Raw genomic sequence first — 13,970 nt, forward strand, 5'->3', positions numbered from 1 at the left:
GAATGGATGAAGTAAAAGGCCAGCAACACTCTGCATTACTCAAAGCCCCATGAAATAACACCACATATAGATTATACAAACCCTACTGAGTATTCCCAACAACACTTTTACATCGGCACATAGAAACATTTTTCTATATAAGACAATATGTAATTTATAGGCCTACAGTGCATTATTTCCATTTTATTTAACTAGGAAGTCAGTTAAGAACACATTTTTATTTACAATGATGGCCTACCCTGGACAATGCTAGGCCAGTTGTGTGGTTCCCTATGGAACTCACATTCAAAGCCAGATGTGATTCAGCCTGGAATTGAACCAGGGACTGTAGTGATGCCTCTTGCACTGAGTTACAGTGCCTTAGAATGCTGTGCCACTTGGGTGCCCTGCATTTGGACCAATGGAATGGGTGGAGTAGAAATGGCTACTGGGTAGATTCCAGTGCAAGATCAGTAGGGTCTCTAGAATATTATTTTCTTTACATTAATTTACTTAAGCTCCTGCCATTTCTCAATGTGCTCCACCTTATAATATAATCTTATATAAAGTAGTAATTATCTTTAGTTTAGATATTTCCCCGATGTAGTTATAATTTTGTAACGTTATTTTAGCATAATGCCCTATGGAAAGCTGCATGTTTTATTTATTTTGGATCATACACATACCGTGGTACTTTTATTTTGAAGACAAAATCAGAAAACCGAAAGTCTTAATGCTGCTCCCGGGACACTAACGTTGCTGCCGTGACGCTAATGCCGATCAACTGGAAGTTGTTTCCTTCTCTTCCGCATCCAAACTGTATTGTGGGACATGTTGTTTCTTTGTGTACTTATTTGACCTAGCCGCAGTGCGTCCATGGAAACAGCAAACAAACGAGACTTGTGTGCAAGAGATTAGGGTGAACAATCCATAGATGTTAAATGGAGGCGAGGGAAACAGGTGTCTATACAATTATGAAAGCTGCCAATGTGATAATTTTATATTTGTTGTGGAAATACAACACAGGGACACTCGAAGTCAATCTTAAATTAATAATTGTTTATTATCAGCTTGCTAGAGAGGTTCCAAAAAACTTGATGCACCATAGTGAACATACAGTGGGGCAAAAAAAGTATTTAGTCAGCCACCAATTGTGCAAGTTCTCCCACTTAAAAAGATGAGAGAGGCCTGTAATTTTCAACATAGGTACACTTCAAATATGACAGACAAAATGAGAAAAAAAATCCAGGAAATCACATTGTAGGATTTTTAATGAATTTATTTGCAAATTATGGTGGAAAATAAGTAACAACTTTTGTCAATAACAAAAGTTTATCTCAATACTTTGTTATCCACCCTTTGTTGGCAATGACAGAGGTCAAACATTTTCTGTAAGTCTTCACAAGGTTTTCACACACTGTTGCTGGTATTTTGGCCCATTCCTCCATGCAGATCTCCTCTAGAGCAGTGATGTTTTGGGGCTGTTGCTGGGCAACACGGACTTTCAACTCCCTCCAAAGATTTTCTATGGGGTTGAGATCTGGAGACTGGCTAGGCCACTCCAGGACCTTGAAATGCTTCTTACGAAGCCACTCCTTTGTTGCCCGGGCGGTGTGTTTGGGATCATTGTCATGCTGAAAGACCCAGCCATGTTTCATCTTCAATGCCCTTGCTGATGGAAGGAGATTTTCACTCAAAATCTCACAACACATGGCCCCATTCATTCTTTCCTTTACACGGATCAGTCGTCCTGGTCCCTTTGCAGAAAAACAGCCCCAAAGCATGATGTTTCCAACCCATGCTTCACAGTAGGTATGGTGTTCTTTGGATGCAACTCAGCATTCTTTGTCCTCCAAACACGACGAGTTGAGTTTTTACCAAAAAGTTATATTTTGGTTTCATCTGACCATATGACATTCTCCCAATCTTCTTCTGGATCATCCAAATGCTCTCTAGCAAACTTCAGACGGGCCTGGACATGTACTGGCTTAAGCAGGGGGACACGTCTGGCACTGCAGGATTTGAGTCCCTGGCGGCGTAGTGTATTACTGATGGTAGGCTTTGTTACTTTGGTCCCAGCTCTCTGCAGGTCATTCACTAGATCCCCCCCGTGTTGTTCTGGGATTTTTTGTGATCATTTTGACCCCACCGGGTGAGATCTTGCGTGGAGCCCCAGATCGAGGGAGATTATCAGTGGTCTTGTATGTCTTCCATTTCCTAATATTTCTCATTTTGTCTGTCATAGTTGAAGTGTACCTATGATGAAAATTACAGGCCTCTCTCATCTTTTTAAGTGGGAGAACTTGCACAATTGGTGGCTGACTAAATACTTTTTTGCCCCACTGTATGTCAGGAGCTCTATCGGGGCAGTCTTGTTAGTTCCCTCATATACAGACAAGTTATACTTGCAGTTATATAGCTTATTCATTCATAATTAATTCATCATTAACGTTTGCTTCATTCATGTGACCGACCAATACTGGGTCATGCATGTGACAGATCAATACCTCACGAGGCTTCTTCTCTCTAAGCTGTGACCTTGAAACTGAGATATCCTTTCTCTAAACAAGGTTTACGGTGAAGCAAGATGGTGGCAACATCCTGCTGTTGGGATGCTCCAGAGCTCTCAGGACCTCAGACTGGGACGAAGGTTCACAGAAAACGCAGTAGTTGCTTCAGGACAAATTCTGAATGTCCTTGAGTGGCCCAGACAGAGCCCGGACTTGAACCCAATCGTACATCTCTGGAGAGACCTGAAAATAGCTGTGCTGCAACGCTACCCATCCAACCTGACAGAGCTTGAGAGGATCTGCAGAGAAGAATGGGAGAAGCTCCCCAAATATAAGTGTGCCAAGCTTGTGTGGTGCCAAAGGTGCTTCAACAAGTACTGAGTAAAGAGTCTGAATACTTATGTAAATGTGATATTTCTGTAGATTTAAAAAAAATTTTTTTTTATACATTTGCAAAAATAATAAAACTATTTTTGCTTTGTCAAAATGGGGTATTGTGCGGGGATTGACATTGATTTTTTTGATGAAGATTTTTTTTATAATCAATTTTAGAATAAGGCTTTAACTAACAAAATGTGGAAAAGGTCAAGGGGTCTGAATACTTTCCGAATACACTGTATATGTGTGTACGGTACCTGTTATATATTGGGGGCAACTAGGATGTGCTTTTGTGTTATTGCTGTAAGAAGGAGTGAATTAGCTTGCACGCTCTAATTGTTACGGTCACGGTAATGCCCTGTTATTTCCATGCTAACAGATGAATCAAGAATATACAGACATTAACATGTGCTAATCTGCTTTCTTGTGTCTATAATCAGGTACTTACATGTATTGTATGTTGTTCTATTTTTGTTATTGTTATATTTGTTGGCCGCCATTGTAAAACAAGAATTTGTTCTTAACTGACTTGCCTAGTTAAAAAAAATAATAATTATCAGCCTCATAAAAGCTGATATTTCAAACACATAAAATATGCATCCAAGCCTAGCTGAAATATGATAAGGAACATGTTGGGTCATTTTCACAGCTCTCTTTCCTTACAATCGGTCAAACTGAAAAAAATCTTTCCCCTGATTTTTCTTATTTTTGTATTGTATTTTCTCACTGGTGCCTCCTGGTACTGCAAAAGAAGTAGAGATGACAGATACATCTTTACAATGTCAACAAGATTGAAGTACACTACATGACCAAAAGTATGTGGACACCTGCTCATCGAACATCTCATTCCAAAATCATGGGCATTAATATGGAGTTGTTCACCCCTTTGCTGCTATAACAGCCTCCACTCTTCTGGGAAGGCTTTCCACTAGAAGTTGTAACATTGCTGCGGGGACTTGCTTCCATTCAGCCAAAAAAGCATTAGTGAGTTCAGGCACTGATGTTGGGCGATTAGGCCTGGCTCACAGTTGGCGTTCCAATTAATCCCAAAGGTGTTTGATGGGGTTGAGGTCAGGGTTCTGTGCAGGCCAGTAAAGTTCTTCCACACCGTTCTCGACAAACCATTTCTGTATGGACCTCGCTTTGTGCACGGGGCATTGTCATGATGAAACAGGAAAGGGCCTTCCCCAAACTTTTGCCAAAAAGTTGGAACTACAGAAACGTCTAGAATGTCATTGTATGCTGTAGTGTTAAGATTTTCCTTCACTGGAACAAAGGGGCCTAGCCTGAACCATGGAAAACAGCCCCAGACCCTTATTCTTCCTCCACCAAACTTACAGTTGGCACTATGGTATCATTCTCCTGGCATCTGCCAAACCCAGATTTGTCCATCAGACTGCCAGATGGTGAAGTGTGATTCATCACTCCACAGAACATGTTTCCACTGCTCCAGAGTCCAATGGTGGCGAGCTTTACACCACTTCAGCCGACGCTTGGTATTGCGCATGGTGAACTTAGGTTTGTGTGCTGCTGCTCGGCCATGGAAACCCATTTCATGAAGCACCTAATGAACAGTACTTGTGCTGAAGTTGCTTCCAGAGGCAGTTTGGAACTTGGTAGTGAGTGTTGCGACCGAGGACAGACGATTTTTACTTGCTGTGCGCTTCAGCACTTGACGGTCCTGTTCTGTGAAGTCCCATTCTGTGAGCTTGTGTGACCTACCACTTCGTAAGTCTTTTTTTTTCTTTTTTTCTCCTAGACATTTCAACTTCACAATGACAGCACTTACAGTTGACCGGGCAGCTCTAGCTTGTCAGAAAATTGGCAAATTGACTTGGAAAAGGTGGCATCCTATGACGCTACCACGTTGATAGTCACTGAGCTCTTCAGTTCTACTGCCAATGTTTGTCTATGGAGCTTGCATGGCTGTGTGCTCCATTTTGTCAGCAATGGGTGTGGCTGAAATTGCATAATCCACTAATTTGAAGGAGTGTCCACATAGTTTTATATATATAGTGCATTAATTCTATTGATTTATGACATTCTGGTGAGCAAGGATTTATTTTGTATTCTAGGGCAACATATAATGACAGAAAAGAAGTTACATGTATCTAATTACACACAGTTGACTAACAAATCGAGAGCTTGGGGCTATAAGGTTCTCTGCCAAAATATGATTCTGAGATAATTGGCTTTAAAGACCCGAACACTCATTGGTTTAAATGGTGTCAGCGATTTTTATCTTGTATTCTTTTGAACTTATCAACATGGATTGGGTTATTTAGAGTACTATATTGGTAGAAACCATTGAACAGAACACGGCTATGTCAATAACACATTTTTGACAAAAATGCAGATAGAACCTTCTAGTCCCAAACTCTCGAAATAACCTACCAAAATGTTAGAAATTATAAACAAAACATATTTAAATTAGGCGACAACAAAAAATACTGCACCCTCTACCAAAAACGAGTTATGCTGTCTCTTACTGTATGTAGCCTGAAGCTGGTTAGGGTTGGGTGCGGGCCTCAGATTTTCACATTATCACATTGGCTATAGTCGATGGTTGCGCATGGGTTGTTAGCAATTCGGGTGAAAAAACAGCTGACCATATGTTCATTTCCCATTGAAAAACATTTTAAAACGTGCCCATATGATCATAATTCTGCCATCAATGTCCCGCTTTCCATCCCCAACCGTTTTCTTCTACTGTTCACAGAATTCCCAGCAGATGGTGACAAAATCTAATATGTGTGGCTATTTCACTGGACGCTAGGTTTGGGGTCAATTTCATTTAAAGTACAGTTGATTCAGAAAGTATACACTGAAATTCCAATTCTCTAATGCTTTTTAATTAGGAACATTTGGAATGGGAATTTCTTTTGCTTTCTAAATGGACTGGAATTGAAACGGAATTGACCCCAACCCTGCTGTACACCTCAAAGTAATCAGATGTTCCCTCAACAGCACAGAGCTGGACTGAAATGCATGGGAGAGGGAGACCACATTGAGCTTCCTCTGGCCTGTACAGAGCTGCTCTTGCTTGGTTTGTGCCATGGCAAAATTCTAAATTGTGGGTTATCAATGAGACCTTAATAGTGCCTATTATAAACCCTAATGGGCATAGCTGTTATTTTGGTCAACTTGGAAAGAGAGTGCACTTTGTACTGTAATGATTGGACCAAGCCCTGAGTTATTTACATGGTCAATAAATATTTAGGGCCTTGGTAATTATAATGATAATGAATAATATGGTTATGTCTTAGCTATTAACACATATCGTTTTTGAGTAAATCAAGACAAACACTGTGTTTTCTCTTTAGATTCCCTGGATTCCCTTCTGATGTCATTGGACAATGCCTCGGTATATACAGAACAGATTCCTGCCCTCTTTTACCTGGGAGAGCCAGTATTGCACTGGGTCTGTACTGATATGTCTCCAAAGCCCAATTTGAAAAGGCTCAAGGTAGACTGGGAAGAGGATACCTAGTCAGTTGCACAACAGAATGCATTCAACCAAAATCTTCATTTAACCCGACCCCTCTGAATCAGAGGGGACAGATATTGGGTCCTTTTTAGTACATATCAATGTGTGTGGAAAAATAACCTATGTACCAAGTTTACAGATTAGCCTACTTGTAAAACGGCAAGAACTTGAATTGTATTATGTGTCGTTCACCTTTGCAACTTCATAGTGATCCTGTAAGGCTCAGTTGGTAGAGCATGGCCCTTACACCACCAGGGTTGTGGGTTCAATTCTGGGGGCCGCCGATACACATGACTGTAGGTCATTTTGGATAAAAGCATCTTCTAAATAGTATTGGAATCTTTTGGCTGGGTTATTTCTTCTTCTCTCACATCTCTGGAAACATGAGTGGATACCAAAGAAGCAAATTCCATCTTCATGATTTTTTTTAAAGGCATTGTACTATATGTATAAAATAAACATTGTAATTTATTAAGTTTTTAACATGACTAATTGTTTTTTCTACTCAAAGAAACGGACCTCAATTTCAAACCGCATTGAAGAAAAATACATGTGTTCTTGGGTGTGTGTGTGCACGTACGTGCAACTAATGGGTGTAAATTGTGTTGTTGTTGAAAAACATTAAAAGACGTCTGTAAACTTCTGTTTCTCTTTTAGCTTTGTCTCAGTGTGAGTCATGCTAACAACCATATCCTAACATACTGGTCTCAGTGCACTTCATGTTACATCCAGGGTAGATTATTTGTGGACTGGGACCTTTTCAAGATGATTCAGCACCAGTAAGAGTTCCATGACTATTCTAACAAACCTAAAATATTTACTTCGGTCATGTGTTGATCAGTTTGTACGAGTGCACCAAGGTCATGGATTCACATACATACGAAAAAGCTATACACTAACTGGACTGTCAGTTGCTTTGGATAGGTGTCTGCTAAGTGGAATAATATGAATTCTTTCCCCAAAATGTATTTGGTTTATGATTAGTTTAACCTTATCATCAGCAAAGTGTATTCAAGTTCACTGAAGTTCACATCTGTAGCGTTGCACTATGCCACAATAACACATTACTTATCGAGGAGACTAATATAAGGGCATCATGCCATCTGTGCAGGTGTTTAATGTTTGAATATCCCGTAGCTACATCCTGATGCTTTCCCCATGTAATCTGTGTTGTGCTGTAGGCTCAGGCAGACTGTCAGGAGTATGACATGTACCAGGTGCCCTGGCATTGTCTTCCCAGTTGGTACTGCGTATAAAACGATGTCAGCCAGCAGTCCCAGGTGTAACACCACCTCTTCCTGCTGAGAGACGAGCTGTAAAAAGACGACTGGTTGGTTTGAGCTGTCTATTGTAGTCTTGTTCCTCAATATTTAAACTTTTTATTAGTGCAACACCATGACAGTGTAGGCTATATATTCGTTTCCAGAATCTGCCATACTACAGACTGTGACAAATTAGGACTTTCCTAACGACTTGATTCAGCTCTAATCTGGTAACCAGATCTGTTTGCGAATTAGCCAATGCTTTGTAAAGGGAAAGGCAGTTGTTGTGACAACACAGCGGTTGGATATTAAAAGTCAGACATCTCTTTTATTTGAGAGTAAGTTGACATTTGAGATAAGGCCCAGAGTACTTCTTGACCATGTGACATGACCAGGAAAACCTTAGACAACACACACTCAGTATGTACAATTTAGTACCTCTAGAACCCTGGGGGCGTCTCGGACTCTCTGGTCTGTTTCTTGGCTCAGGTGTTCCTGCAGAGCGATCCAGGCCACATTCCTTAGCCCTTCCTGCAACACGGCTCCGCTGAGCCCTCAGCATACTTACACCAAAGCCTGAACAGCACTGTAGCGCAGCTGCCAGGCGTCGGTGCCAGCTAGCGAAGGAACAGATGACACCAAACTCAGTGAAAACCCTGACAAACTGCAGACCAGGATAGGGAATTACTGCTTTAGATTAGACTTTTAGTGTAAATATAATGGCTAACCCAAGCTGTTGGAACATACTCTTACTTTAAACTGTAATGTCTGCAATGTAGAGTCATATAGGCCTAATATCTAAAGATGTTGAAAAATGAATTACCAAGACTAAAATAGATGTTGTTATATTTTTGCTAATTTCAATGTTTTCTTGGTTTCCCACTCCTTTTCTCCATGATTTACATGGATTGCCGTTTGCCATGAACCCTCGGATGCATCCCTTCCTGGAAAAGAGGATGACATACAGTACTTTTAGTGATAATGAAAGAAATGAAAAGAGAGAGAGAGACAAGTTAATTTAGTGTGTAGATTATATATGGGCCAGTTTTTGAGACACCCAGATGAAGCCTAAACTACAAAAACATGCTCAATTTAGAATCTCCAGTGAAAGTGATTTTCAGTCCAGAACTTGGCTTAATCTTGGTCTGGGTAACCAGCCCATAATATGTCTAGAAACCCATCCTGCTCTGTCTTTGGGTTGATGCAGAGACTCATAAACATCTGAAGGCACAGCAAGCAAGACTTTGCAGAACCAGAACCATTAGTCCCACAGTACAGTCCACCCCGAATTTAAAATAGATGTTAAAAATTAAATATACTAATTTAAGAATTAATAGATTTTTAAAAAATCATGTTGATTTGGATGACTAAGCAAGTCTTTATAACTTGAAACTGGTATAAAATAAACATGAATACTTTTAGGAACAATCATGCATCCGGAGCGATGTGTTTACATACGTACAGTTGAAGTCGAATGTTTACATACACTGTAGCCAAATACATTTAAACTCAGTTTTTCACAATTCCTGACATTTAATCCTAGTAAAAATTCCCTGTCTTAGGTTAGTTAGGATCAGCACTTTATTTGAAGTATGTGAAATGTCAGAATAATAGTAGAGAGAATTCTTTATTTCAGCTTTTGTTTCTTTCATCACATTCCCAGTGGGTCAGAAGTTTACATACACTCAATTAGTATTTGGTAGTGTTGCCTTTAAATAGTTTAACTTGGTCAAATGTTTCGGGTAGCCTTCCACAAGCTTCCCACAATAAGTTGGGTGAATTTTGGCCCATTCCTCCTGACAGAGCTGGTGTAACTGAGTCAGGTTTGTAGGCCTCCTTGCTCGTACACGCTTTTTCAGTTCTGCCCACAAATGTTCTATATGATTTAGGTCAGGGCTTTGTGATGGCCACTCCAATACCTTGACTTTGTTGTCCTTAAGCCATTTCGCCACAACTTTGGAAGTATGCTTGGGGTCATTGTCCATTTGGAAGACCCATTTGCCACCAAGCTTTAACTTCCTGACTGATGTCTTGAGCTGTTGCTTCAATATATCTACATAATTTCCCTGCCCCATGATGCAATCTATTTTGTGAAGTGCATAGGCCCTCCTGCAGCAAAGCATCCCCACAACATGATGCAAGCCTCCCCCTTTTTCCTCTAAACATAACGATGGTCATTACGGCCAAAAAGTTATATTTTTGTTTTATCAGACCAGAGGACTTTTATCCAAAAAGTGTGATCTTTGTCCCCATGTGTAGTTGCAAACTGTAGTCTGGATTTTTTTATGGCGGTTTTGGAGCAGTGGCTTCTTCCTTGCTGAGCGGCCTTCCAGGTTATGTCGATATAGGACTAGTTTTACTGTGGATATAGATACTTTTGTACCTGTTTCCCACCAAAGTACGTTCATTTCTAGGAGACAGATGCGGTATGACGGCTGCGTGGTCCCATGGTGTTTATACTTGTGTACTATTCTTTGTACAGATGAACGTGGTACCTTCAGGCATTTGGAAATTGCTCCCAAGGATAAACCAGACTTGTGGAGGTCTACAATTTTTTTTCAGAGGTCTTGGCTGATTTCTTTTGATTTTCCCATGATGTCAAGCAGAGGCACTGAGTTTGAAGATAGGCCTTGAAATACATCCAAATACACCTCCAATTAACTCAAATTATGTCAGGTAGCCTATCAGAAGCTTCTGAAGCATTGACATCATTTTCGGGAATTTTCCAAGCTGTTTAAAGGCACAGTCAACTTAGTGTATGTAAACTTCTGACCCACTGGAATTGTGATACAGTGAATTATAAGTTAAATAATCTGTCTGAAACAATTGTTGGAAAAATGACTTGTGTCATGCACAAAGTAGATGTCCTAACCAACTTGCCAAAACTATAGTTTGTTAAAAAGAAATTTGTGGAGTGATTGAAAAACAAGTTTTAATGACTCCAACCTAAATGTATGTAAACTTCCAATTTCAACTTTATGACTGTGCAATGACTGGCATGACAAGAGGAAAACTGATGATGCACTATCCAATTTTGAAATTGCACCTTGTGCAGCCTACTATTACAGCTGTTAAGATTAAGTTGAAAGCCAGACTGAGTTCCTTTTTGGGGGGAAATATTGTCTTGCATTCAACAAGTGCAAATGGTTTTATGCACTTTATTTAATCGACAAAACTAACTTGGATTTTATTATTTTTTATTCTCCCATTATATGACATTTACAGAAAGATAAACAATGACAACATTTTACTCTCAACAAGCAACATTGGTAGAAAGAGATTTGCGCATAACACCATACCCTAATGCTGAGTTTCAAAGACAGACAATAGAACAATTACAATTCTATACCAAGTAAAGTGTATTGTTTCTCAAATGTGCTTTTAATTTCAAATCCTCCTAGACCATCTTCTGTCTTGAAATGGACTTTTGTCACTCATAAAGGAGATAATACATTTTCCCCCATAATTTAATCAGATGTGATAAAACTATTAAACTAGCTTTGACATTCCCATTCACATTCAAACATTACGGAACAACCATTTCCACATTCATTTACATTGACACAAATAGACATTTAAAAAAAATTGCAACCAATGTCCCAAGAATTCTAATTCCTTACCATGACAGTGAAGGTGCAATTATTTGACCACCAGAATAGCTAGGCATTCTTCCGTATCACACATAAGATACACTCACCTAAAAACACCCCAGGAAATGTAAGGGAACATTTCCATCTCCTTGGAACTTCACAAACGTGTTCAAAACATTAATTAAAAAAACCCATGGCAACATGTTGAAGTGGATTTGAAAATGGCTCAGTCAAGGTACCAGTTTAAGGCATTCCATCTGTTAGCCAAGATCACAGGCAAGAACGGAACAAAACAAAAATAGTTGCGCAAATATGACAGGATTTGTGACCTTTGGCATGTGTCATATGCTTAAGCAAGCAGTCGTACGCTTTTGGCCATAGTAACAAAATGTGTCTCTAGAATGTAATGACTAACTATTGTAGATTTAGAGGATTCAACTCATTCAGATGCATGAGGAGAAAAGAGGGGATTGCTGCATATACGGTATCAATGGTGAGTTGGATCAGTTGCATAGTTTGATATCTAGGCTGTAGGCCCCAATTCAATCAATTGCAGATTATAATAAACCACGCTGAGTGGCGGTTTCCCGGACACAGATTAAGCCTAGTCCTGGACTAAAAAGCATGTTCAATGCCAAATTTCCATTGAAAGTGCTTTCTAATGCAGAACCTGGGTTTTTCCATATCTGGGAAACTGGCTTTGAAAGTTAACGCTACAGGTGTGTTTTTTTCACCAACATCCAATTAGGACATTTTCCCAGAGAGGAACAGCTTGTGGGGTGTGTCTGTTTTCACAGTAACACCTCAACACAGTGTGGACATTCCAAGTTAACCCGCGGTGCCGTTTTCCTGCAACTGATTAAAAGGCTTTATTATTGATACACCTTTGAACATTTCTTTATCAAAACATCTGACTGACTGGTGCGCTGTACCAAGAGTGGCATAGCTGTGTAAAACAACAAAAACGGGATAATTCACAACAATATGTATATGACGGTCACAATAACAGACCTTTCTCAATGAATGTGATGTCACATGTCAATTATATAACTATTTGCTGCAGTAATTTCGCATTGATAGTAAATTCTAACGTACATTTTTCTCCAAGGGGAACAACATATGTACATTGGGCTCATTATGAAATTGAGAAATAAGGCACATTTTTGCTCTTTGGAAAAATAAAAACTGCATCTCACTTGCAATGAAACATATAAAAAATATATATTTAGAATCAGTTGTTGTTCAAATCTTTTTTTCGGCATGCCAAGGACATTAAGCAATATTCACTATGATTGAAACCATACCTTGGTAAAACAAGACAAGGAATCACATTGTACAAAATCATATTAGTGGAAAAGGAAATGTGGACCTGTGGTCTTCTCAGTAGAGTGAGTTCAAGTGAAATTGCAACACAAACCTTCACAACACATACAGAACCTGAAACTGCAGGATAACTAGGGATACTGGATTCAAACGATATCATACTGCACTTTTAAAATGAAGCTTAATCAAGTTCCATTTCCTTCTCCTCCTTTCTTCCCCTCCTCCCTCCTTCCTAATCCTCCTCCCTCTCTCCTTCTTTCTCTCTTCCTCTTTCCCTCCTTCCGTCTGTTCCAAGGATGTACTATGTCCCTAGGCTTCTGCATAGCCTCGCTGACAATGTTTTTCGGCACAGGAACAGAGGCCAGATTTTGGGCATGTGCCGTGGCAGACTAGGCACTAGGCTCTCTGGCCAGCTGTCATGTCAGCTGCACGCGGTATGTGCTGATCTCCATTGGTTTCAGTCTGATTTCCTCTTTGCTCGACCCTCCCTCAGTCGTATGCATCAGAGTCAGGGACACTGGGATGATGCTCTGGAATCTCAGTTCTGAAAACAGCTTCTCCGTGTGGATCTGTGAGAGAACCAAACCAAACATGAACAGTGACGTTATATTCCCATTATAAAAGGAGTTGATGGTTTAATAAAAGTATTTAACGCCGGCTTTGATCATGATGAAAGATCCTACTATTTTAGAAGATATTAATAGGCTTGAGTATACTGAGCAAAAATATAAACGCAACATGCAAAACATTTCTAAGGTTTCACTGTGTTACAGTTCATATTAGGAAATCAGTTAATTGACATAAATTACCTAGGCCCTAATCTATGGTTTTCACATGAATTGGCATAGGCCCACCCACTGGGGAGCCAGGCCCTGCCAATCAGAATGAGTTTTTCAAAAGGGCTTTATTACAGACAGAAATACTCCTCAGTTTCATCAGCTGTCTGAGTGGCTGGCCTCAGACGATCCTGCAGGTGAAGAAGCCGGATTTGGAGGTCCTGGGCTGGATTGGTTACATGTGATCTGCGATTGTGAGGTTGATTGGACATACTGACAAATTCTCTAAAACAACGTTATTGTAGAGAAATGAACATTCAATTCTCTGGCAACAGTGGTGGACATTCCTGCAGTTAGCATGCCAATTGCACGCTCCCTCAAAACTTGAGACATTGTGGCATTGTGTTGAGTGACAAAACCTCACATTTTAGTGTGGCCTTTTATTGTCCTCAGCACAAGGTGCACCTCTGTAATGATCATGCTGTTTAATCAGCTTCTTGAAATGCCACACCTGTCAGATGGACAGATTATCTTGACAAAGGAGAAATGCTGACTAACAGGGATGTAAACAGATTGTGCACAACATTTGAGATAAATTATTTTTTTGCATATGGAACATTTCTGGGATCTTTTATTTCAGCTCATGAAACACTTCAAATGTTGAG

At 39.9% G+C, this 13,970-nt stretch overlaps 1 protein-coding gene across 3 annotated transcripts in view; it reads right to left on the minus strand.

The window, feature by feature from the left end:
- Positions 1–10,796: 10,796 nt before the first annotated feature.
- LOC110536799 (alpha-mannosidase 2) overlaps positions 10,797–13,970 on the minus strand; it is a 52,636-nt gene continuing 49,462 nt past the window's right edge. For all 3 annotated transcript variants that reach the window (XM_036937026.2, XM_090191793.1, XM_090191794.1), the window contains one exon: positions 10,797–13,098. In XM_036937026.2, the coding sequence (XP_036792921.2) occupies positions 12,946–13,098 (153 nt within the window). In that variant the 3' untranslated portion in view covers positions 10,797–12,945. The remainder of the gene's footprint in view (positions 13,099–13,970) is intronic.

Source organism: Oncorhynchus mykiss, chromosome 12 (genome assembly GCF_057628025.1).
Source record: "Oncorhynchus mykiss isolate SJ-2025 chromosome 12, ASM5762802v1, whole genome shotgun sequence".
NCBI classification, from domain to species: Eukaryota; Metazoa; Chordata; class Actinopteri; order Salmoniformes; family Salmonidae; genus Oncorhynchus; species Oncorhynchus mykiss.